At 45.2% G+C, this 25,998-nt stretch overlaps 1 protein-coding gene across 3 annotated transcripts in view; it reads left to right on the plus strand.

Moving 5' to 3' along the window:
- Nucleotides 1-25,998, plus strand: part of ENDOD1 (endonuclease domain containing 1) — a 47,985-nt gene that overhangs the window by 6,252 nt on the left and 15,735 nt on the right. For 2 of the 3 annotated variants that reach the window (XR_009542506.1, XR_009542505.1), the window contains exon 2: nucleotides 20,303-21,706. Coding sequence is in view for 1 of the 3 variants with exons in the window: in XM_060160250.1 (XP_060016233.1) it covers nucleotides 20,303-21,505 (1,203 nt within the window). In the remaining 2 variants the exon portion in view is untranslated. Of the gene's footprint in view, nucleotides 1-20,302; nucleotides 24,525-25,998 lie in introns of those variants that run through there. The other variant, XM_060160250.1, reaches the window with a different exon arrangement.

Below are 25,998 nucleotides of genomic sequence, written 5' to 3' on the forward strand. Positions count from 1 at the left end.
TTTAGGTGATTGGAAAAACAAAAACAAAACAGGTGCCAGAGGCACCTCCACCCTCCTAGACCTGAGCAACCAAGAGGTGTGTTGTCATAAGACGAACAGTGAGCAATTGCATTCCAGCCTACTCTGCTAAGCCCGAGGAGGGCCAGGAAGCACAGGGCTCACAGGGATGGTTCCAAAATCAATTGCTCACAATTTCTTCCTTACTGGAGTGCAGATAGTAAAAACAGCAGTCGTACATGCTACCCTTCACTCCATTTTTCTCCTTTTCTGGCTTTTTCTTCATCTTTGAATTTAGTGTTTCCATCTGATTCGTGGTCATTCTCAGAAACGAGTTAGGGTACTTGCCCTGTATCGGCCGAACATTTTAGTGATGTTTTGTCCTGGAACAGTCTAGTGGTGATGGAGCTGTGCACCATTCTTTCAGCCCAGACTTAAATTTGGACAATCCAGGAAAGGAACTATCATTTACTGATCCCTTACTGTGTGCAAGGATCTTCACAAATTAACTCATTCACAGAACAACTCTAGGTCCTATGACCCATGGTTTATAGTTTAGGAAACTGAGGTTCAGCGTCGTTAAATAACTTATCCAAGGTCACAAAGCTGCTAGATGGCAAAGTCTGGATTGGAGCTTATGGCTGTCCCACTCCAGAGCTCTTAGCTCTCTTTCTGCTCTACCATGCTGCTTTCCACTGACAATGTCAGTATTTTCTCTCCGGATTCCAAATTGACTGATTTGTTATTTTATTTTATTTTATTATTATTATTTTTTTATTGCGGTACGCGGGCCTCTCACTGTTGTGGCCTCTCCCGTTGCAGAGCACAGGCTCTGGACACGCAGGCTCAGCGGCCATGGCTCACGGGCTCAGCCGCTCCATGGCATGTGGGATCCTCCCGGAGCCGGGCACGAACCCGTGTCCCCTGCATCGGCAGGTGGACTCTCAACCACTGCGCCACCAGGGAAGCCCTGTTATTTTATTTTTATTTTACTGAACTAATCCAGTTCTTTGGATGATGTCTGGCTTGGCTTCTAACACACCATCCTGGAAATCTCAGTTATAGCTCATGGTGATTGAATGGAGCATTCCTTGAGGAATAAAGATTTTATTTGTTGGGCTTTAATTCCTCTTCCTTTTAAACTGTCAGCTGTACAAGCGGAAATATGAGAAAATAAGTCCTCCCGTTTGCCAGTAGCTTTCACTGCCAGTGATCTGATCTCGCTCCTAGAATTCCTGTTAGTTCAAAAATGTTTTTCCTTCATGTTGTGTATCATGTCTCCTGAGTGGTCACGTACCCTTTTGGTTAGTAGAACTTGACATCTATGGCAGCAATAATTCCTTGCCTGCTGACATATCTATTTGGCCACTGAAAGGAAGGAGAAACAAAAAAGAAACCAACTCATAGGGTGAACCCAAAATAGAAGCACCATTTAGTAGTCCAGTCATGCTTTTATTTACCCAGTGCCTGACAGACGTGTGGCTCATTCAAAGGAGGTCAAATGAGGGCATTTAATATTTTTAATCAAAACTGAAAATATGAGTACTTCACCTTTTGCAGAGCAAATAGTTGGATGAAATAGGATTTGAAAACATAAATTAGATTACATGTTCCAGTTGACTTGCACCTTCATTTCAGCGGTGGTTGAATTGCCCAGGATGCATGATTGAACAGGGACCATGTAAGGAAATGGCCACTGTTTATGTATCTGAAAGACTGGGCATCCATCATAGTCTCAGGACACACGGAAACACAGGGAAAGGAAAGCTGGGTTTATGAACCATAAAAAGGTCTTTTGTCATTCTTGGATATTTGTGTTGTATCTGGAACCATGGAACCCATGATAACATTGGACACCTCCTTCACAGCCAAGTGGACCGTTCGGGATGGTTGATGGTCTTGCTTCTGCACCTCAGTGGACAGACTTCACCCCTCTAATCCCTACCATCTACACCCTGAGATCCAAGCTGCGACCATCTTCATCCAGGCCTCTGCAAAACAGCTTCCTGACTGGCTAACCCATCCCACCTGGGTCTCCACCTGGAAGCCAGAGAAATTCAAAACATTCATCTCATTGTATCTCCAGTGGCCTCACTGGAAACGCTTCAGGGCTCCCCATTTCTCTTCAGATAAAGACAAGTCCTTATCAGGGTCTCCAGAGTCCTGCGTGGTTGGTCTCCCATTCCCCTTCTGGCCTTATCTGGCGTCACACATTGCCAGGCCTTAACCTCCTGCCACTTTGGCTTCTTTCTATTTTGTTTTTGTTTTTGTTGTTTTTTATTTCTATGTTCTCTCCCATCATAGGACCCTTGTACCCGCTGGGCTTTTTTGTCTTCCGTGATATTCCCACCTAGGTCAACTGCCCATCATACTCTCTAGTGGCACCAAACACACGTTTCTTTGCTAGTGTGGTACAATAATACATTTGTTGCGTGACTGACTGAGTGCCCCCGATTAGACTGTAAGTTCCATGAGTGCAGGGCTCAGGCCTGTCATACTCACCATCGAATCCTCATTGCTTAACACACTGGCCAGCAACCTTTTCTGTAAAGGGCCAAATAGTAAATAGTTTAGACTTTTGGGCCATATGGTCTCTTCTGCAACTATTCAACCCAGCTGTTCTAGCACAAAAGCAGCTGCAGACAATGCATAAATGAGTAGGTGTGGCTATGTTCCCAGAAAACTTTATTTATGAAACAGGTGGTGGGTCGGCTTTGGTGCACAGGCTGTAGTTTGCCAACTCCTGGTCTAGCATGATGCCAGCACTGAGTAAGTGCTTAATAAATGTTGTTGAGTTGTGAGCATCCAGCAGATATGGGTTGAACACCAGCGGTGAAATTTGAAAGCTTCGCAGTCTTATTCCTATCATGGCATGGAAGCCTTAGATCTAGACCTACAGACAGTTTCCTTGAACCTTTTTAATGGGGTGCTGGTGGTGGTTCTTTATCATATTTAGGGTTTTTTTTAGGATTATAAAAGTAATATGTGCTTATGGTAAAAAGATTCTTCTGAGCATTTTGGAAGTATATAAAGAAAAAGATCCGCTTTTCACAGATAGCCAATCTTCACAGTTTGTGTGTTTGGGTGTATGTGTGTGTGTAACATTCCAGAAATTTCCATTACATATAGAGAGATGTGCACTCTCACATCCTTTATTCTAGTCAAGGCTTAGCACCCTTTTGGACTCTGTGAAGCCACATCTAACGAGCCTCTCAAACAGCACACTTTTTGATGGGCAAGTCTGCACAGAAACATAAACAATTTGTCTCATTAAGCATTTTCGCTAGAAATAGAAGGCCTGGGGACTTGAAATGCAAAGTCTATTTCATCAGCTTTTTCTCTCAAGTCTGTATCATGTATAACTGACTGATGGCCTGAAATAATCCTGCTTTCTTCCCCCTCTCCTCATTCCTGAGCACAGGAGGTGTTATCCTTCTCCTCTTATAGAAGAGACGGGGCCCGGGGAGTCACTGGTCTGCCCGAGGTCACAAGGCCAGTAAGTGACAGAGCTGACAGATCTCCTCATTTCTAATCTGGTATTCTGTTCGGTCACTAAACCCTGCTGCCAAGTAGTCTCACCTTTAGAGGAACTTGAAAAGCTCACGAAACCCAAGAGAAGAGGTCAAAGAAATGGAAATGATTTTGCCTGGGGGCAGATTTACTAGCCTCTGAGGATATATGTGACACAACATTGAGAAGCAGATGCTGTCTCTTTTGTGCTAAAGACAAGAGGTCTTAAGCTTCAACAGCTTGAGGAGGGTTGAGGTTGGATGCAAATAAATCATTTCCTGACATGAGAGCTATGATGCTGTGGAAAAGGGTCCAAGGGCTATCAAGTCCCCTTCTCTAATGATCTTTAAGATGAAGGGTACATTTTGCCTGTTGGCTTTGGAGAAGGGCCATGTCTTATAGTTAGTTACAATCTTGTGTGGAGATTAGCTATGCGCCTTCCCCAGTTTTCAGATGAGGGTGATGCATAACTGAGTTGATAGTGAGTGGTACCTCATAGGCTGCCGTTCTGCACCCAGGGAGCTCTTTGACCAGGCTTGTCACTGCCCTTGCTTTTCTGCTTCCATATCGGATGCCCTTCTGCTCCTGGGGCTTCCTGCCCCAGGCCAGTCAGAGCCTAGGAGTTTCCTTTCACTTATTTACATCATAAATGTGGTCACAGCCAATCAGCAACAAGAGTTCATCATCAATTTGTTCTCTTCTCTGTCAATGAATTGGGGTTTAAGAGGTAGGCATGCAATTAGAGGGATCTTCAGGGGCAGACACAAGCTCACCCTGTTTATTATCTGTTCATCCCTTTATTCATTCTGGGGCAGCAGGGGGAGAATGTTAGCGTTGCAAAGGCTGAGTCCCCAGACCTCGGCTGCTTGTTGATCCTTTTATCAGTGTTGTTATTGTTGTCAGCATCACAACCATTTATTGAGTTCTTGGGTCTAAGCCCAGAAATAGGAACCCATGATGTGCCCTGCCCTCAGGTGTCTTGTTAACGTAGTCGGGAAGGCAGACCAGGCATAAGAAGTGGTTTACTTAACTCTCTCCCACCAGACTCTTAGGCCTGAAGGGGCGAGGATTGGACATACGGAGTTGTTAAGAAGATTGGTTTTATAGTGAGACAAAACTGGGCTGAGTCCCAGCTCTGTCAGTTACCAGCTGGTTGACCTTGGAAATGTTACTGAATCTCATGGATTCAGTCCTCATCTGTGGCCTGGAGCTCATAAATCATCCCTACCCTGTGGATGAGTTAGGGCGGTTCAGTATGACTGCGCTGTGTCTACACTCTCAATACGTGTATGTTAAGCATGTGGAATGAATAAGTAACCTTTGCCTCCCAGCCAGTGCCTGCCTTGGAGACAACCAGGATGAGGGTTACCGTGCCCTTAGGTCTGACCCAGTGTTATTGCTGAAATGCCCTTACTTCCCCCGTACTCCTGCTTCATTGCTGCCTTGCCTGTGACAGGTCTCCACTTTTTCTGAGTTCAGCTGTTCCTGCACTATCCTCTGTGTTCCTTTTCCCATTGATACTCTCTGTTGAAGAATTTAGTAGAAGTGCCTTCTCTCAGTCCCCGGGTGCCCCTCTGATCTGTTCCAGATCTTCTGCAACCAAGGCACACGCGTCTCTTCCTTTGTGCCCGAGATTTAATCCGGGTGTCTAGACGGTTCAGTTCCTGGCCTGCAAAGTCCCTGCCCCGATTCACTTGGGTTCTCATAAGAGTAAGACTCCTGAGGTTTCAGGCTTTTTTTTTTTTTTTTTTTTTTTTTGCAGTACGCGGGCCTCTCACTGTTGTGGCCTCTCCCGTTGTGGAGCACAGGCTCCGGACGCGCAGGCTCAGCGGCCATGGCTCACGGGCCCATCCGCTCCGCGGCATGTGGGATCCTCCCGGAGCCGGGCACGAACCCGTGTCCCCTGCATCGGCAGGCGGACTCTCAACCACTGCGCCACCAGGGAAGCCCGTCAGGCTTTTTGATACATGAATCATAAGCTTACCCAGGCTTGTTTGGGTGAAGGGCAGGACCGTTGTACGAGATCACTGGTAAATTCACAGGCACAGGAACAGGCCTTAAAGGATCCAGAACAGGGAAGCTTCTAGAAATCAAACAGCCCCACAGAGTCTTCAGGATCTTTCTCCCACCCTCCTCTGTCTTTTCTCTCTTAACGAGTTCTTCTGCTTTCCCATGGGTCAGGCTGGCTGCCAGTCCTAACGTCCATCTAGCAACCTTCACACCCTGACTGTTGTCAGGCTTTGAGCTTCTTGTATCGAGAACCCAAGAGAGCCATCTGGTAGGCTGCTGTCCCTACCAGGCTGGCTGTCCCTTGGTTATGCCTGGCAAGGAGGTGGGTAGGAGAGGGTCATGTGCTAAGAAATACCACTCTTTTAGAGATAGTGTCAGAAGTACTTGGTTAATTTAGAAGTAGGGGTTGAATGTGGTGCATTGGCTGACAGGGTTGGCATACCTGGTGGTTGGCTGGGAGAGCCCAGAGTGGGCAGCCAGATTAGACTACTCAAGGGACCCTCACTACTCAATGAACCCATTCTGCATACCAGCCATGTGTGTAATTCATGCTACGAAAGGCCCCGAGGTGGGTGTGATCTCCTAGGACTGGGTGAGCTGGGGTCTTGGGAAGTCTCTTACTGAGGCTATATCAGCCAGGGTCTGGGAAGGAAACAGGTGGAACTCTCGAAGTAGTGTAACTGACAGAATTGAATGAAGAAACTATTTGCCGAGAATTAAGGGAGTCGACAAGATATGGTGAAGTACCCAGGGCCTAGCCATCGCAGGAAGCTGTCACCATCCCAGGCCTGTGGGGTCAGCGGGGAGCTGGGGAGAGCTGCGACTGCAGAGGAACTCAGCCAGAGCCAGGACCACAGCAACCAGGTGGGAAGGGAGCAAGGGAATACATCCTCTCTCTTCCCCCCTCCCACGGGCTGCCCCAGTCAGAAGCCAGAGGGCCAGAGAGCTCAGATGATGTGGTCCCGAGAAATCAGCCTCCTGGGACACAGAGCAGAGCACAGGAGAGTGGAGAGTGGATCTGGGGGGCCAAAGGAGACCACCCAACACAGGAGCGGTGAGGTTGGAGCTGGGCCCGGGCACCCAGCTAGGATATAAGTAGCGGAGTGGAATGGTGAAGGCCCCCCTCCACCAGTGTTGACAGGGGCAGCAGTACAGAGGGAAGCAGGGCAGCCTTTACATCACAACCATGTAACTGACTCGGTTGGGGGACAGGGATTGTCCTTTTCTGGTTGAATGTAAGGGAAGACTTGAGAGAGGAGGTTGGAGAAATTGGGGGTGGGGGGAGTCATGACTATGCTAGTTTGTCATTTAACCCGGAAGTATAGGATGCTACTGAAGATGTTAGAAAGAGCAGTGAGGTATGACCCGAAAAGTATAAATAAACAAAAAGAGACTTCTCACTTCGCATATGAATAAGGCAGGAAATTCATGGTTATCCATCTTGGGGATCAGAATATTAGCTGCTCTGATGGGTGGAGGATCCAAATGGCCCTGTAGTACTTTATTCTCTTTCTTGGCATTATCATCCCAGCTCTTGTGATTTGTGGATAATACCTCTTGGAAAGTATTAATAGCGTGTGAATAAATTAAGCCCAGCTGGGCCACTACCAGAAAGGATATAGTAAGCAATTGTGTTTCACTGCTGTCCATGGACCCCCTGCATCAGCATCACCTGGGGTGGTGGTTAAAAGTGCACTTTTGGGGCTTCCCTGGTGGCACAATGGTTAAGAATCCACGTGCCAATGCAGGGGACACGGGTTCGAGCCCTGGTCCGGGAAGATCCCACATGCCGCGTAGCAACTAAGCCCGTGCACCACAACTACTGAGCCTGCAGTCTAGAGCCCGCAAGCCACAACTACTGAGCCTGTGTGCCATAGCTACTGAAGCCTGCGTACCTAGAGCCCGTGCTCCAAAACAAGAGAAGCCACCGCAGTGAGAAGCCTGTGCACCGCAACGAAGAGTAGCCCCCGCTCGCCGCAATCAGAGAAAAGCCCTTGCGCACCAACAAAGACCCAACACAGCCAAAAATAAAATAAATAAAAATAAAAAAAAATTTTTTTAAATGCACTTTTGAGCCCCACCCCAGGCCTACAGAATACACCTCTGGTGTGAAGTACACAAATCTACGTTTTTAAATGATTTATTTTTTATTTTTTGGCCGCGCTGCGCAGCATGAGGGATCTTAGTTCTCCGACCAGGGACCAAGTTGCTTCTAATACAGATTGAATTTGGAGAACTCTAGATTTAAGGAAATATCACTAATTTGTTGTAATAGCTGTCCAGGCAGGGGCTTAATTCCACCAGAGACAAAGGAGAATCTGATAGGGATCCAGCCCAGGGGTTCTCCATTTAGAATCACCTGGAAAACTTTTAAGAAAACATCGTGGGGCTTCCCTGGTGGCGCAGTGGTTGAGAGTCCGCCTGCCGATGCAGGGGACACGGGTTCGTGCCCCGGTCCGGGAAGATCCCACGTGCCGCGGAGCGGCTGGGCCCGTGAGCCGTGGCCGCTGAGCCTGCGCGTCTGGAGCCTGTGCCCCGCAACGGGAGAGACCACAACAGTGAGAGGCCCGCGTACCGCAAAAAAAACCCCAAAAACAAAAACAAAAAAAAACACATCGTGCTGATCTCCAAGCACTACCCCCCACTCAAGCTTTTTAAAGCTTCCAGGTGATTCTAAGAACCTCTGATCTCTGAACACAGAAGGTGGAAAAAATTAGAAATGGAGATGTCTCAATTTAACTGACTTGTTTGAATTCTGTAACACATTGTCAAATGCTAAGAATAATTGCTCTGGAAAAGAAAACAAGAGCACAGAATGGAAAACTGGCTTCAGTGAGTGAAGAGGAAGATGACCAGGGGTGTTGTAACTTGAGAAGGTACCGGAGGTCTGGAGAGGTCTTAAAGGCGCCCGCGCACTTTCTCAGGCTCCCGGGAGGAGCAACTGGAGGCGTTCCGCGGGAATTTGTTTGCTCTCGAGGCCCCCCCCCCGCCTCTTCTCAGGCCTCCCTTGCCTGTACCCAGTGCCAGTTTAGGATTGGGGCATTTTTTTTGAACCTCCCCCCTTTCATTTTTATTTTTTCAAATTCTGAAGACAAAGGAAGGTCTGAAATGGAAGTGCAGCATCCTTTCATTCCCTCCTCTGTTCCACCACCTTCCGACTTAGGAGGAGAGAACTCTGAGGCCGTTTGTCTCCCTTCTGCGCGGTTCACCCCACACAGACATGTGCCGCGCGCCTACGATGTGCGCAGCACAAGGACAGCTGGAGACGGTTGCTCCTCCCCAAAGGCAGAGAGGTGTGTGGACAGCTTGGGGAGCCCAGAGGAAGGGTGATTCAGGGGGAGGAAGGCTGTTCAGGAAATGGAAAGCCCTGCATTTCTCATTCCTTATAAAAAAAAAAAAAAAGGAAAAAGCATCCTTCTAATTCTTCTAAAGCTGTTTCTGTTCCCAAGAGGATAAAGAATATTTTAGATGCCAAGCAGGGAGGATTTTTTTTTTTTTTTTTTTTCTGAAATGGGTGGGTCAGAACTCTGCTTACTTCTTTCCTGAGAGCTGAAAGGCCTGGTGGTTTATTCCTCCCCAAACGTCCTTCCGCGGCTCTTGTGGCCCCTCTGGCCTCCTGTTTCTTTTCTGAAAGGCAGCTCTTTCCCAAGCTGGGTATTTTTCGTGGTGGGTCCTCAGATCTAGTTCATTCTGACTTGTGGGAGTATGCAGAGGGCCTGTCTGCAGCGTCCAGCTCCAGCTCTGATAAGATTATCTGATGTTCCGATTTCAGCTGCAGTTTTAGTTCCTTGTAAGGGGGGGGGCCCTCTGACCCACCTGGTGATGGGCAACAGGGTGACAGCAACTCTTTAATGTCTGTGTGTGTGTGTATCACAGTTCACACAGCAGAAACAAAATTAGAACACCCGCTGTTCCACTCGTCTAATGATTTAACTCTGGTTGAAAAATTAAAACAAACCCCAAAGGAAATAGCCTCTCTGTCCCCACAGAGTTAGATGGGAGCTCACTAGGTCTCCCCCATCACAGGATCTTGTCTGAATCATTCCCAGCATGTGCTTATCTAGCTTCAGCCTAAGATTCTGCTGAGGAAGGAAACTCCACCCTTCCCAGGGCAAATCAGTGCAAAGTTTCACCACCATTTTTTTTTTTTTTTTGCGGTACGCGGGCCTCTCACCGCTGTGGCCTCTCCCGTTGCGAAGCACAGGCTCCGGACGCGCAGGCTCAGCGGCCATGGCTCACGGGCCCAGCCGCTCCGCGGCATGTGGGATCTTCCCAGACCGGGGCACGAACCCGTGTCCCCTGCATCGGCAGGCAGACCCTCAACCACTGCGCCACCAGGGAAGCCCCTCACCACCATTTTGATCATCCTTCTTGAGGACCAACTTTCCCAGGGGGAAATCCTGGAGCAGAACTAGAAGACAGTCCATTTTCTCTGGAGCCCCTCTTTTCTTGTCTGCAAATTGGAGGAAATCATATGTGCATGTGTAGGTTATCGTGGAGCTCAAGGGAGATAATTCTTTCAATGTGTCGCAGTTAGCTCACTGGTATAAAGGGCAGACCCTTCCCCACTTTGTCTTTGGAGATCAGCCTGCCCAACAGGATGGTTCCCTCATGTCCCACACTCCTCAGCACTGTCCGCACTCCTGGCAGCCGCTCATCAGCAGCAGGGCCCCCCTCGACCCCTGCACCTGCCAGCTGCTGACACAACGCACCCAGTCTTCTCCCCGAGCCAGACTTGCTTCTCACTGCACTTGCTTGGTCCCCTCACATCAGCAGGGCCATTAGCTGTCACCTGCAACCCTTGGCCCCGTCCCATCCGGACACCGACAAGTGCTGAAGCTTCATGTTTGTGTCCTGCAGAGCACTGCCCCTGTCTACAGCAGCTTCCTTTCCCCCCGCCCCAACCAGTGACAAATTCCCCCATTGCAAATCTGTACCAGGTGACATTGGTCCCTGAGGTGTGTGTGGATTTCGCAGCCCAGGAACCCTCAGGGACAGGGGCTTCTGTTCACTGGCCCCCTGCCCCTCCAGCCCGTCACCTTGTCATCGTCCCTGTGAGATGCTCTCAAGCCCCAAGATGCTCCCTTGTACGGAGACCTAGGTAGCCCCACCCTCCCGATGCCCCCTCTTCCTTGGATGCAGGTGGGGGGCTGGAGGACAATCTTTGCTTAAACCTGTAAGCCCTGCTTCTCCAGCTAAGGCTGTGTTCCTCTCCTGCCTTCACGTAAAAACTTCTCAAACGGAGGTCTGTCTGCAGCCTCCTCTTGCCCATATCCAGTCACTTCCACCACCTGTCTTCCTTCCTGAGCCCCCTGTGGAAATCGCCTGTTGAAGCCTCACTAATGACACTTTAATCATCAGGGCCCTCAGGCTTTGTCTCCATCCTTCCCTTTCCTCTCCGAGCAGGTGCCACACACTGATCCTCCTCTCGGAGAAGCTTTGTCCTCCCTTGACTTTCATGTGACACTAGAAGATTAATTCTCCTAGGCTCCATCAGTTTCCCAGTTGCCCCTTCATCCCCTCCCTCCCCTCTCCCCCATCCTCTAGCCTGGCTTCCCTGTGGCTTTTGGCCTCTCTTCTTCACCTAGAGGCATGGGCAGGGCTAGGAGCTTTTGATTCTGCGATGATGCTGGGCATAGGCTTGGCTCTGCCACTTATGAATTGGGTGAGCTTGTAGCTGTCACTTACCTGAGTTTTCATTTTCCCGTGTGTAAAATGGAGATGATGAGAATACTTACGTGGTAGGGTTGTATGAAGTGCCAATGGGATGCAGCAGTGCAGTGTTTTCTAAATGATAGTCATTTGCAGACCTGCTTCACAAGAGTCGTCCTATACTAGCATTTACTTGAAATTTGGTCTTTGCATTGACTTTAAATCAACTCATTGGAAAATACATTTAGACTTATCCTAAATAATCATATCCATGAAATCATGTGTAGGAAATGCTGGTTATATCTTTCCCAGAACACGTTAAACATAAATGCATAACTATTAAAATATCAATAGAAACATCCATTGGTTCACTTCTCATTGTCCACAAGGCACCATGGGGTTACATGCACTGCAGTGCAAGTCTTTTTTTTTTTTTTAAGATTTATTTATTTTTATCTATTTATTTATTTTGGCTGTGCCAGGTCTTAGTTGTGGCATGCGGGATCTTTGTTGGGGATCTTTGTTGAGGCACACGGGACTTTTTTTTTTTTTTTTTGGCCGCATTGGGTCTTCGTTGCTACGTGCAGGCTTTCCCTAGTTGCGGTGAGCAGGGGCTGCTCTTCATTGCGATGCTCGGGCTCTAGGCATGTGGGCTTCAGTAGTTGTGGCACGCGGACTCAGTAGTTGTGGCTCTTGGGCTTGGTTGCTCCGCGACATGTGGGATCTTCCCAGACCTGGGTTCGAACCCGTGTCCCCTGCATGGGCAGGCGGATTCTTAACCACTGTGCCACCAGGGAAGTCCCACGTGGGATCTTTTAGTTGCAGCATGCAGACTTCTTAGTTGTGGCACGTGGACTCTTAGTTGTGTCATGTGGGATCTAGTTCCCCAACCAGGGATCGAACCCAGGCCCCCTGCATTGGGAGCATGTCTTACCCACTGGACCACCAGGGAAGTCCCCTACAGTGCAAATCTTATGTGAGTCACACCACAGTGCCTGGACCCCAGAAAGCGTGTGCATCAGGTTGAGCCTTTGTAACTCCTCTGTGGCCAATCTCACCTTTGTGCCCAAGCTCCAGTTCTGTATCTCCAGCTGCTATCAAATATTTCTGCCTGTCAATGTAGTCTCCTCTAAAGATCAGCCTGTCCAGTTTTCCTCCACTGCCCCTCATTTCCGGGTGACCTTGGATCCAGCCTTGGACATCATCTTTTACCTTCCACGGACTCTCCTGCATCAGCCTTCACATCCCGACGCTCCTTCCTTCCAGAATCTCGCACATGTCCTTCCCTATCCATTCCCTCAGCTGCCTTGTGGTCCAGGCTTTCCTGGCCAGTGCCGGCAGGTGTATATCTCCCTGGAATTATACATCCCTAATGACGCCCCAGCCTCAGAAGCCATCAGGGAATGTCCCCTGTGTACAGGTCAAGTTTAGACTTGAAAGCATAGCGTTGAAAGCACACAGAAAGCAGAATGGAGCAGTAGTGCGTTAAGGTCGCTGAGGTCACACCATGTGGGTTTGCGACCTCACCCTCCCTCACCGAAAGTGTGACATCCTCACGCTACTCAACGACTGAGCCTCAGTTACATCTTCTACAAAGGAGGTCATAGGGCTCCTGTTAGGATTTAAAAAGGTATGTTCTGTAAAACACTTACCATGGTGCCTGCTACATAGAGAGCGCTCTATGAGTCGCAGTTATAATTATCCTATGATTAGTTATCTGTTATGTCAGATCATTTATAGTCTGGCCCCCGGCTATCCCTTCCAATTAAACCTTTCACTTTTCCTTACTCAGAGTCGCATTTTCACAGGCTGCTCGCCTCTGCCCTCAAGCCTTTGTGTAGACGTCTCGTGAAGCCTTACTAACCTTTCTATTTTTCTAAGTTTATCAAAATCTTGCACATCCTTCTAACCCTGCCTCAGCTTTTGTTTTCTCCAAAAAGTAAGATATCTTCTCTGACCTCATTTATTGTGCCCTTCCTTCCTCTGGATCCGATTTTGCTCTTTTTCTTCATCACATTTATTTGGCACTTAACTTTATCTGCGTTGCACTGTTGTTTTTTCTCGGTTTCCTATTTAACTTTGTATGTATCCGTATCTTGTTTCCTTAAGTTGAGCGTGAGTTTCTTGATGTGGAGGCCTATTTTGAGGCATGTGAAGCAGTGATTAAGAGCAGCAGCTGTGGGGATGGACTTCCTGAGTTCATGCCATGACATCACCACTCACTAACTGTGTGACCTTGAGTAAGCTACTTAATCTTCACGTGCCTCAGTTTCTCCACCTGTCCAAATGTGATAATAAAAGTACCTAGTTTTCATGAGTTTAGATGAGTGAATACTTAGTGCAGCCACTTACTGATTTAGTACAAGTGAAATTCTTAGAATAGGGCCTGGCATATAGTACCTGATAAGTGTTGGTGGTGTTATTATTACCAGTCCTACTGCTTTCTCCTACAGTAGTGATCACACATAAATATGCTTAATACATATTGTTGAATGGGTGCCTACTTTCCCTCCAGCTCTCCTCAATTTTCTATTAGTCCACTTTTCTTACATGCATATTAGCAGGAAAATTGAAAGTCTCCTTTCATTTAATTCCAAAGCAAAAAAGAAATCCCATGGGTTTAAATAGCTTTGGCTGTCTGGTTAAAGGAAACAGACCAACTCGTTGAGAGAGAGAAACAGTTTTGTTTTGTTTTTTGGTACAAATTTGAAGAGGAATTTTTTTATAAGATTATTTATGGGGCAGGATGCTGGTGGCTGGGGAGCACACATTCTTCTAAAACCTACCTACCTAGCATGCTGTGATTAGGAGAAAAAATTTTCCATTAAACCCAGGAACTGTATCAGATTATATCGGCAGCCCCGGAGGACTAGGTCCACAGGGAGGTGGATTACACAGAGAGCTTTGTGCCTGTCCCTTCATCCAGCGATTCCGCTGGGAAACCAAAGAGAAAGATTAGTGGTGCTTGCAAAAGGGCAAGTGCAACCCAGAAATTGTAATCTGAAATTACATCTTACATCATAGTTGTATTTTTGTCTTTAGGGAGCAGTGTTGTCGGTAACTTACTGTAATTACTATAACCAGATCCTTAAACTATGTCTGCAGAGAGCATGGAAAAAAAACACCTGCCCTTTATGTGACAGTGTCTCAAAGAATATATTAGACTTTTATTTTATTTTATTTTATTTATTTATTTTTTTCAGGGGGACAATTTCCAATGACTTTATTTTTTATTTTTTTTTATATTAGACTTTTAAATCAAATATTCTTATTATTTTTAGTACAGTGTTCCATACACGAATCAGGTAGTTTAGTTACAGACACACTTTGCCATTCCTTCAGAAAGTGAGAGCCTACCAAGACATAATGGTTGTTTTGTAGAGTTAGGAAGCATGATGATGAGGGGGAGCTGTTATACCAATTTTATTTAGATTTTCAGATGACTCTTTAACAAATGACATTAGAACATTAGTCATCTTGAGATCAAAAGAAAGTTTTGTCATAAGTTAAAAAACTGGTGGAAGTGGAAATCATCATGGGCATTTCTCTCAGTGGAGATCAGTTAGCAGACTATTATAAGGGCCTGGGATTTAATATGTTTTATAAATTATATGGTAAAGTGATTTCATAATGGAATATCCATTTTTTTAATGACTCTAAGTTGCAAATACAAAATCAATGGAAATAAATTTCAGTAAGACAGAAATGCCTACATGAACAGACAAGAGAATTACAGGTGATAGATAATGCAAAGGAATTGGTAAAAATAAACAAAGAAAAACCAGACAGAATCAGATTGTTTGTACGCTGGCTGATGTGATTTGGCAAAGATCTGGGAGTCCCTATATCCTATTCTTAGTGAGAGATTTCAGCCTGTAAAGTTCTTGACACATCAGTAAACGTGTTGGAAGATACTGTTCTACTTACACCAAACAGGTATCCAGTAGGTGGTCTAAATAGAAAAAAGGAGATTTAAGCGAAGTAAGTAAATTTGGGTATGATAAATCCATAAAAAGTTGTAAAAGGAAACAAGGCATACTTTAGGAGAAACTTTATAAAGCTTAGACGGGGAAAAACCAAGTTTCTGGGCAGGTGTGGAATGCCTCTCCTTCCACTACAAACACATAGAAATGTTGTATTAAAAAATATTATATGTATGTATTTAAATTAAATTCATATTTCGGCAAAAAAGTAAGAAGAATTTTCAGGTGCCAGAAATATATAAGAAATCAATAGCCAAAGCTATATGTGGGAAGCCACAGGGATGGTAGGGACTAGGGCTCTAACCTGCCTGGGGACAGGAATCAAGATTACATAACCTATTCATGACATGGGTCTGGAACTAGGCTCACCAGGTAAAGCTGGGGGCTGGCAAACTGTTGCAGCACTGGTGAACCAGGCATGAAAACTACCTGCAAGTTGTTATAGGAAGTAGCTGCCCACATCATGTCATTAGTGGAAATAGTCACCCTCCAGAAATAAGCTTAAAGCCATCATCTTTCTTTTGTATGGGTCCAAATGTGCACTGCTTTCTCCATGTGGAAACCCTGAACTGAGAAAATAACTCAGAAACTAGTCCAGAATCATTGAACTCTTTAGGGCTCTGGCAGAGGCAACTGTGAAAGCAATCCTATTAGATTTGTTTTTGTTTTCATTTTTGCCTTTTTTTTTTTCAACAAAACATCATGGACCTCTTATGAAGACAAGCTTATGAGCAAAAACTGCTAAGCACTTAAGTATACATACCACCTTGAAGTCAACCAATAGAAGCAACAAAATAAACTGAAAAACCAAATAAAATAGACAGATCTTAAAGGGACTTTAAGAATGTCTAAACTATTGAAAGATAAAAAAGAATTCCTCAAGAGAGGAAAAATAAATAAAAAAGGAGACTATGAAATAGAACCAAATAGAAATGCTAGAAAAGAAAAAAAGATTCATTGAAATGAAAAACAAAAACACCTCAACAAAGTAGGCAGTAAACTAAACATAGCTAAAGAGAGATTTAGTGAATTGGAAGATAGATCTAGGGACTCACCTGGAATGCAATATACAAAGTTAGTAAGGTATAAAGTATGAAAAAGAACATAAATCACAAAAAGGATAGAAGGAGAGGCTTTGATGTAATTGGATCCTCAAAGGAGAGAATAGAGGGTTCATTGAAGATCAGTATGTGGTCTCATAAAACATTCTTTGGTATTTTTGTCAGAGATTTAAGACTGTATTAGGCAAGCCTTGGGAAGTTTCTCTATTATTTATTTTATGTTTTAATTTTGACTGGTAGCATCCATACTAATTTATATACATTATATACATTAGTGTATTGAACTATGGCCAGACAAGACAAGCCTAGAATGCCTGACACAGTCTTCCTCCGTGAACTTTTGCTGTGTTTACTGTTCTCTGTTACAGCTGCTGATGTAGAGAAAAACAGCAAGTAGCCAAGTGAGGTGCTAACAGGAACAGTGCTTCTGGGGGAACCAGCCAGCTGACCAGTCTCTAAGGGTAGTAGTACTCTGGAAACTACTCTGGCCAGTTGCCTGCTGCCTGTGCTGCCACATTTCTTAGACTGTGAAGCTAGAGGCTCAGCTTCCATGTGCTCTGGGCAAAGGCAGAAAGGAAGCATGAGGGCCAGCCTGTACATGTACCCTTTTACCTTCTCCTTTCCACTCTCTCTCCATTCTGGGGACTGCAATTCCAGGGGCTCACACATCAGCTTATCTCCCTGCAACCTTAAGGAACTTCATTTATTCTGTGACACAGAGAGAAAAGGAGACTTCAGTGGTTATTTTTTACTCTCTGGTGGAGAAAACTGGTACAGCAGTGTTCTTTAAGATGGGTGAAAATATGGCTTAGTAATAAAGAACATGTACCTTAGGAATAAAAAGACTGACCTCTGTTCAGATCCTGTCCTGCTAATTATTGGATATCTTTTGAAAAGTTACTTCATCTTTCCGTGTTTTAGTTTCCCTGTTTGTAAAATCAGCTGAAAAATACCTTCTGTAGAATGTTATATTGAAAGCATTTACTTGGCAGTTAAAAAAAAAAATTAGTTCTTGACCTCCTGTTATATCACTATGTAGGTACAGAATTCAGGCATTCTGTCTTGATTTCAAACACTATAGTCTACCTTGTCATCAAACCATAGGGCCAAATTTGGGGTTCATAAGAATACAGTGACCATGGATACGGGGTTCTGAAGAAAGCAAGGGGAAGGGGAGGGAAGATGTGCTCTCTTCTGCCTGCACATCCAGAGCTTATTGTTTAGTTTCTGCTTTGCCTAGGGAGGCCCAGGGCAGGGAGGTGCAGGGCCCGTTGTGGAATTGGGCCCTGGCCTTCCTAACCACTTCAGTTCATACTGGCCCATTTCCCGTGTACCTGCGAACTGTGGGCAGAAAAGGCTTAACCACGGCAGCCCCTTGAACTCAAGTGGCATGAGAAGACGCAGAAGCAACCAGCTCAGTCTCCTCTGACCTTGGCAGCTGGGAGACCGTGCTCTGAAGTTTGGGAGTAAATCAACCCACAGTCCTGGTTTCTGCCTAAGAGCAGGATATTGTGTTGTCTCTTACACACACACACACACACACACACACACACACACACACGAGTCTCTCTCTCTTTCTTTTTGTCTTCCCCCTGTCTTTTTTCCCTCCCCTTTTCTCTTCCTGCCTGACTCTCTTTTGTTCCTTCCCCTTGCTCATCCAAGAATCTCTCTTTTCTCGTGTTCCAGCCTGCCTTCTGTCCTTGTAGGCATTATTTCATCCCTGGGTGGCTCTCGGGCAGAAGGCGAACCACTGTGTTGACCTGTGCTCTGTCACACAGCTACCAATGAAAAAACCAGCTCCAGACTTCCACTAGATGGGATAAAGCAGCTACCCCAGGCTAAATGCAGACACAGTTCCCTAGTAACCATGGAGAAACATGCATCCTAAAATTCCTGACCTTCCACCCAAGACTCCATAATCTTGGCTCTGCCGTATCTTGATCTCATGATTCAGGAATGAAGTTGATCTTTCCATGGGGTGTATTTTTCAGCTATAGAAGAGCAGCGGCAGCCGCTCTGCAAAATGAATGCGCTTCTTATTTCTGTCCTGTGAGGATGTGGTAGGAGTGGAGAACGTCCAGGAGCGTTTCTACTTCTAAGACTGGGGGAAGGGACAGAACAACCTTGAAGGGTGAGGCTCTGGCTTACTTCATCATTAGACTTCAGTGAATATTCCTGCTTTTATACCAACTTGCTCATCTGTTGCCCTGCTAACCCTACACAGACATGCATAAGCATGCCTACCTTTGCCATTGCAGAGCTGGAGAAATGCAGAGTTGGTTGCCCTCCTGACAGGAGGTGCAACGATCACATGACCTGGACTCCCTTAGATTTAGAGACAGGTTTAGCGAGTCTAAACCTAGGGAATCAATTAGTAAGAATTTACTTATTTTAATTAGTTTCTTTTTTGTTTTTTTTCCTTTTGAAAATAACATATAAATAATTTGTGGGTTGATGTGGGTAGGAGAGGTACAGGGAGAGAAACAAGAAAATAGGGGGAAGAAAAGTATCACTTTCACCCTCAGGAGTCAAACAACCATTGTGGACATTTCCATGTGTTTCCTTCCAAAGTTTTTTCATGCCTATTTTTAGAATTAAAAAAATTGTTATCATTTAATTTTATAATCTGCCTTTTCCTTTCAACATTATAGCACATATTTCCCCATTATTACAAGTGCTTTTTAATGGCTTTGAGATATTTCTTTAGTGGATATAACACCATTTATTTAACTGTTCCCAGTTTCTGAAAATGTAGGTTGATTCAACTTCCTGCTATTCTAAATACTGCTGTGATGACCATCTCAGATGAACAAGAGTGCCTTGAGATTCTAGTAGGTGTCAGTCCTTGACTGCGTCCTATATACAGGGTCCCTGGTGTCAAGGAATTTACAGTCTAGTTTGGGAGCAAAAAATAGAGTTCTAGGTTAATCCTGAGCTCCTTCCTTTCATCTTTTCAGATTGGCAAAGTGAAAGTATGTATTATACTGCTGAATTTAAAAAGAAAAGAAAAAAAAAACCAGAACCAAGAGGGATGTATATATTGATCATTATTGATATATAACACATAGCTAGATTGGCCTGGACAGAAAATGCATTGTTAATGATAGCAAATATTATGAGGAGATGAAATTCAAAGAGAACTTGGTCTAATTTTAGCTTGGCCTGGGAAGTATCTAATAACTGACAATAATCTATACATTTTCCCCTGTTTGATTTATTTATTTATTTTAAAATTTATTTATTTTTGGCTGCATTGGGTCTTTGTTGCTGCCTGCGGGCTTTCGCTAGTCGGGGCGAGCGGGGGCTACTCTTTATTGTGGTGTATGGGCTTCTCATTGCAGTGGCTTCTCTTGTTCCAGAGCACAGGCTTTAGGTGTGCAGGCTCAGTAGTTGTGGCTCACGGGCTCTAGAGCGCAGGCTCAGTAGTTGTGGCGCACGGGCTTAGTTGCTCCGCAGCATGTGGGATCTTCCCGGACCAAGGCTTGAACCTGTGTCCCCTGCATTGGCAGGCAGATTCTTAAACACTGCGCCACCAGGGAACCCCCCCCCCAACCACCGCATTTGATTTAAATGCTCTGATTAGAGTTGAATGTTTTTCGTATATCTCAAAGTATGTACATTTCATTTAAGAATATGTTCTTTAAATTGCAGCTAACATTGGTGGTTGACTATCTGAATTACAGTTATGATTTTTATGGGCCTGCTGAGATTTACTTTTCCCCTTGTTTTCATTTTTAAAATCGATTTGAATCTCATGGAAAAATATTCCCAAAAAGGGCTATGAAATTTATAAAACCACAGCAGACTGAAAACCAACGTCCTGATGGTGTATTTGTGAGTGTGTGATGGGGTATTACTGCAGGGCAGGAGTGGAGTGTACACAGAGAGTGAAATAGGAAACAGCCCATTTGAAAGATGTTTTCAGACACCAGGATTGTGGGATATTAGAATGAAGTGTGTACCCTTCCAAACCTAAGCCTTGCAAGTGTGGGTGTGATAGGAACTTTGCTCGTGTCTTGGCAGAATGATCCAAGGACACCTTGTCTGCTGTGAACAGGGACGCATCTCAAACTCTCTTTCTTCTTTCAGATTGATGACCCCAACAGCAGCCTTGAGGAGGTGATGGATGAGGCTGATGCCATCAGCTCTGTGAACAATCTGGGAAGCAAGCAAGCCTTGCATGCAGATTACCTGGGTTCTGAATACCAGACAGGACAGCTGTACCCGTTCTCCCTCAGCAGTGACCCCGACACGGCCATGTTCACTCTCACAAATGCAGCTCCAATGACCCCATCCTTCCAGAAACGGTGGTACGTGAATCTCAACAGCCTAATGGACCGGGCCCTGAGCCCACAGTGTGGCGATGGGGAAGAGCTCTACATCATCGCAGGTGCCGTGCCTTCAGACCTCAAGGTCAAAGACAAAGTGACCATCCCGGAGTTTGTTTGGCTGGCAGCCTGTTGTGCTGTCCCTGGAGGAGGCTGGGCCATGGGCTTTGTCAAGCACACCGGGGACCGGGAGGTCATAGAAGATGTGATGGTGAAAGAACTTGAGAAACTGCTTCCATTCACGCCTCAGCTGTTCCAGAACAACTGTGGGGAAAGTGAACAAGACACAGAGAAGATGAAAAAAATCCTGGAAATGGTCAACCAAGTCCAGGATGAGGAGCGAAGGGTAGACTCTGAAGGGGACTCTGGGACCCTCTCCAGCACGAGGAGTACCAGCTCCACTCTGCTGCCTCCAGAGGCATCTGGGGAGAGGAGTAGCCTTTTGAGAAAACTCTTGGGCTTCGCTGCTACCCCATTCATCAAGCTTTGCCAATTAATTTATTTCCTTGCAGTCAGAATCCTGAAGTACCTTGTGTATTTCCTGTGGTATGTCACCAAACAGGTGACTTGTAGTCTAGAAAGTTGTCTTTACCGCCTGGGGTCAGCCACCGTCTCCTACTTCTTGACCATTGGGGAGGAGCTGGCCAGCATTCCCTGGAAGGTACTCAAAGTCATGGTCAGGATCACCAGGGCCATTCTCCGGATCCTTTGTTGCCTGCTGAAGGTTGTTTGCCGTATCGTGGGCATCCCTGTCCGAGTCCTTGTGGACGTGGCCACTTTTCCTGTGTACACCATAGGCGCAGTTCCAATTGTGTGCAGGGACATTGCAATGGGCCTTGGTGGCATCATCTCTCTGTTCTTTGACACTGCTTTTGGCACCATGGGTGGCCTATTTCAGGTCATTTTTACTGTCGGCAAGCAGATTGGCTACAAGATTACTTTTGACAATCCTGGGGAATTATAGAAAAAAAAAAAAAAACTGAGTGCCCAGTCACAGTGAATTTGATTTTTTTTTTAATAGAGAAAGCTGGAATATTTTGCCTATATAATGGGTTTCTGTTCACTGTCAATTATTGTAATATTTTGGCCTTTGGTGGGGGGTGTCTGCCTGTTTTTGCAAAGGAAGATGATACAATTTTGACTTCACCCAAGGGAAGTGTTCAAGGTGAGATTATGTGTAGGTCACCTGCTGTGATGTGGGTGAACTTCTAAGCCATCACCTTCAGTTATTCACTCTGATACAGGTGACCATGTGAGAGACTCAGGTGTTCATCTGTGATAATTAAAAATTACAGGAGAGGAGGACAACTTTAAACCAAAGGCTTTCCAAGAAAAGTAGAAAGGAGTCTTGTTCCTCCTATTAATCTCTGAGACTTAAGGCAAAACTGATATAAATATTCCTGGCCAATTTGTTATCATTTTGCTTCTTTTTCTCCCCAACTCAGCTGACCTGGTGAGGTAAAGACATGCTTCCCTGTTGAAATAACTTTCTTAGGACATAGAATCTGCTATCTCTCTTAGCTTTCCATGGCTCCCAAGGACCTGTAAGGTTGTTTTGTTTTTTTTCTTCAAAGTTGAATTTCGCTGCACTTTTTCTTTTAGGTAATGATAAGCATTTTATGGCAAACGTGGCATAACAAATTCTGAATGCAAGGACTGAGGTTGTTTGCCCCTTGAATGCTTTAGTACAACCCTCCCAGGTAAAAAAAAAGGGAGTGCATAGGTCAGACCCCTGCTCTGAGTAGGTGCTGTAGGTCCGAGGATATCCTTAGCCAAGCTTGGATTAACTTGACATATGTTAAATCTCTGGCTGAGAAGACAGAGCTCAAAGACCTACATGTTAAGCTAATATGAAAATTCATATTCTGCAACATACTAGATCATTCTCTGTTACACTTCAAACGAGTACCCAATACCAAAAGTAGAAAGTAGTAAAACACTCTGACTTCTGTCCTTAAATGATTGCTTTGGTATAAAGGTATAAAAAAGAGCCCCCGACTAAAAACTCTTCTGGCCATCTCGGAAAAAAAAAATCCATATACATATATGTAAGTTTACATATGGATAACCTTGATTCAGAATCATTATCTCAGGAAATTATTTTTTAGTGTGTTTGAGGCTAGAAAACATAACTCTCCCGTTAATTCAAGTTCCACGTGAGAGCTAATCCCCAATTTTTTTATTAAGCACTTGTCATTTTAAATCTTGCACTGAAAATGATTGACGGGAAGAAACTGAAGCTCCCAGACTTTGCTCTGCCTTCCACAGCTGAGATGGAATCACCTGGATTTTTCTGAGTTTTCTAAAGAATTGCTGTGGGGTATAATAGAAAAGGACCAAGGGTAAACTACTGATTTGGGGATTGCAGGCCACCATGCATCTGAAAGTTTGATGCAGAAACTTGGGGTCCAGAAAGGCAACAAGGAGAGAAGGGTGGGTCAACCATTTGCATCAAGTCGGTGGACAAGAAACGCGAGTGCAGTGAGAGTTACATTTTGTAGAAAAATAATTGAATTGGACCCAGAGTGGAAGAGCAGCCAGCAAGCTGCCATCCTGATCAATTTGTGATGCAAGGTAAGGTAGTAAATATGACACCAGACTGCGAACGTGTCATAGGGAGCTATGCACCAGATTGCCTAAGACTCTGAAGCAGTATTTTACCAACACTTCTGTTAGTGAGCATAAAAATCTGTAGTCGGACTTTCCTTCGTTTTAGCAGCATGAAAGTACACGAGGAGCAAGGGTTTGCCTTGGTACTGATGGGTCAAGAATCCTGGTGGATGAAAGAAAGGGAATTTCAGAAGGGACCAGCGAGATGGTCTGACCAAAGCCTCATTTGATGAGGAAGCTGAGGCCTGATGCTAGCTGATGGCATATCAGGAGCCAAGGTCTTCTGCATATGTCCCATCACACCTGGGAAGTCAGATCTGTGGTCCAGCTGCCTGCCTGGGCCAGGGCAGAGTTTTCTCCATCATCCGTCAAACAGACTAGGCTCTGATGGATCAAATGGGTTTGGCCTATATGATGAAACAGCTAGCCATCCGTGCATAACGTCATGCTTACTGCCTCCCATGGACTCGATATCCCCTCAGAGTACTTATTTGCATACTGAAAGACCCAAAGGGGGCATCCATGGTAGCTTGAGTCCCTTGGCACCATGGAAGGAGCAAGGTATTTGAACTGCTGCTTGAGAACCATTTGAAAATGTCTTCCTTTTCAGTTCCAGTTGTTTAGCGTCTTATTTATTTATTATGGTGTGGCCTTTTTTGAAATCTGGAAAGGAAAAAATATCCCTGAGTTTAGGTGGCTGAGACCCTTTGCTCCGGACCACTGGTATTGGCTGTGCCTCTGGTTCACTGGCTCCAGCAGGTGGCTGGACTGCTGGCCTGTTCCCAGTGATCTACTTTGGGCTTTGGGGTGGGAGTTTGGGTTGACGAGCCCCATCTCTGGCTTGAAGATTTTTCTGTGGCTCCGTTATATTCTCAGGCCTTTGGGGACGTCAGCCAACTCTTCATCACTATGGAGCTGATTTTCTAGTCTGGATCAGACATGTCTTTGGACACTTTTCTTTTCCATTGTGCCTTTTGAGCGTTTGCTTCTCAGCATCAGCACTTGCCCCTAAATGCAGACGACGGTGTCAGGAGAAGGAACTAGAGTGAAATCCTGGTCATTCGTTCAGTCATTCATCCATCAAACGTGTATTTGGACAGCAAAGTTGCAGAGGTCGACGATACATGGACCCCATGTTTGAGGAGTTCACACATCTAGTGGTGAGGACATGGTGCAGCTGATCCATGTACCACATCATGGGAAGCCTGCAATGGTACTAACAGCATGAACCTGAAGCACAGCAGGAAAGACCACGAAACCGTGGACACTGGGGAATCCTTTACAGAGGGTGTGACAAAAGTCAATTTGACATTTTAAAGCTATGTACAATGCTGTGCACCTTACAATGCTCAATAAAGTAACTGTTGACCATGCATCAACCATTCTGGAAGATATCTAAAGGGGGAGAATCCTGATGGCTGTAATGAGGTGTGGGGGGTTATCTGTGATTTTAATTTTTTTCCCATTTTCTTCTTGATCAACATTAACTCAAGCTGTTTCCACTCCCATCTGGATTTTTTTTTTAAATTTTGAATCATATGTGAGAAAACAGAGAAGGTTAGATCAGTGAAACAAGCCCTAGAACTTCTTTTCCATGTTGTTTCTCTGAAAAACTATCTGGGACATGAAATATTTGAAGCACCCGGGGCTTATTGCTTCACTGACTCTGAATCACATAGTAAGTTATAGAAACACTCTGATTTGTTTATTCATTAGGAAACACCCCCGCCAGTGTGAGAAATGACAAGCAGTCTCTGGAGGGAGGTGGTCCTCTCTGTGGCCTTTATTAGGTGGAGGTGGCAGGAATTCTTGGCTGCCTTCCCAGTGTGGGCAGGGTCTTATGTGTGATTCTGTGTCTTGTTCAGCATTCCACCTAAACTCATCACAGTACGAGCTTTTCAAAATGTTACACTATGAGCCATATAGTGTGGACTCCTTGACCTTTATAAATGGGTTCTCAGACAGAATTCTCATTGTCTCTTTCTGTTGTTATTTACTCCCAGATTATGGCTTGATTTCTAATAATTACACTCCAAACCTATTGCTTTTAAGCTTAAATTTCAACAAAGAAAGCACTCATGACCACTTGTCTTCATTGATTGTATGCAGTGACTAGGAGTTCACAGAGAGATGCTCTCAGGAGGGGATCAAGGTCACTCCTGGAGGCCGTGTTGCCTAATGGTTAAGAGCGCAGGCTCTGGAGTCCAAATGACTTAGGCTTGAATCCTGGCTTCCCTGCTCAACAACCATGTGATATTGGGCAAGTTACCACCCAAAGCTTTAGCTTCCTTGTCTATGCGATGGGGCTAATTATTAGTACCTACCTCAGAGAGTTGTTATGAAAATTCAATGAGTTAATGAAGATAAAACATTTATCCCCATGCCTGTCACATGGCGAGTGCCCAGTAAATGTTAACTGTTGTCGATATAGCTATTGGTCATAATATCCATACACCTTGGATGAAATGATGAAGTTGCCTTAGACCTCAGGATGTTTCTAGATCAGAGCTGGAAGGGTTAAAGTCCGGTCTGGGAGTTGAGGTTATGAATGCAAATGAAGGAATCCAGAGCCTCAGTGGTGTCAAGATACCTGAAGAGACAGGTGACGGCTGGACCTAGAGTCTAGAGAAAGGAGATTCTGAGAACAGGAACTCTGCATGTTTTTTAGCACCTATTCAGGAAGGGAGGCATGAGCATTTCTGGTCTGTCTCTGGAGTAGAGAAGCATTTCCCCTCCAGACCCTTCCTTGCTAAGTCCATAGTTTTATAACAGACTCAGCTTCCCAAGAACCCTATTACTTGGAAGAGAGTTAACTAGACAGAGAGCATGTACACATTCGCGGCTGAA

Source organism: Lagenorhynchus albirostris, chromosome 9, assembly GCF_949774975.1.
Source record: "Lagenorhynchus albirostris chromosome 9, mLagAlb1.1, whole genome shotgun sequence".
Lineage (NCBI taxonomy): Eukaryota > Metazoa > Chordata > Mammalia > Artiodactyla > Delphinidae > Lagenorhynchus > Lagenorhynchus albirostris.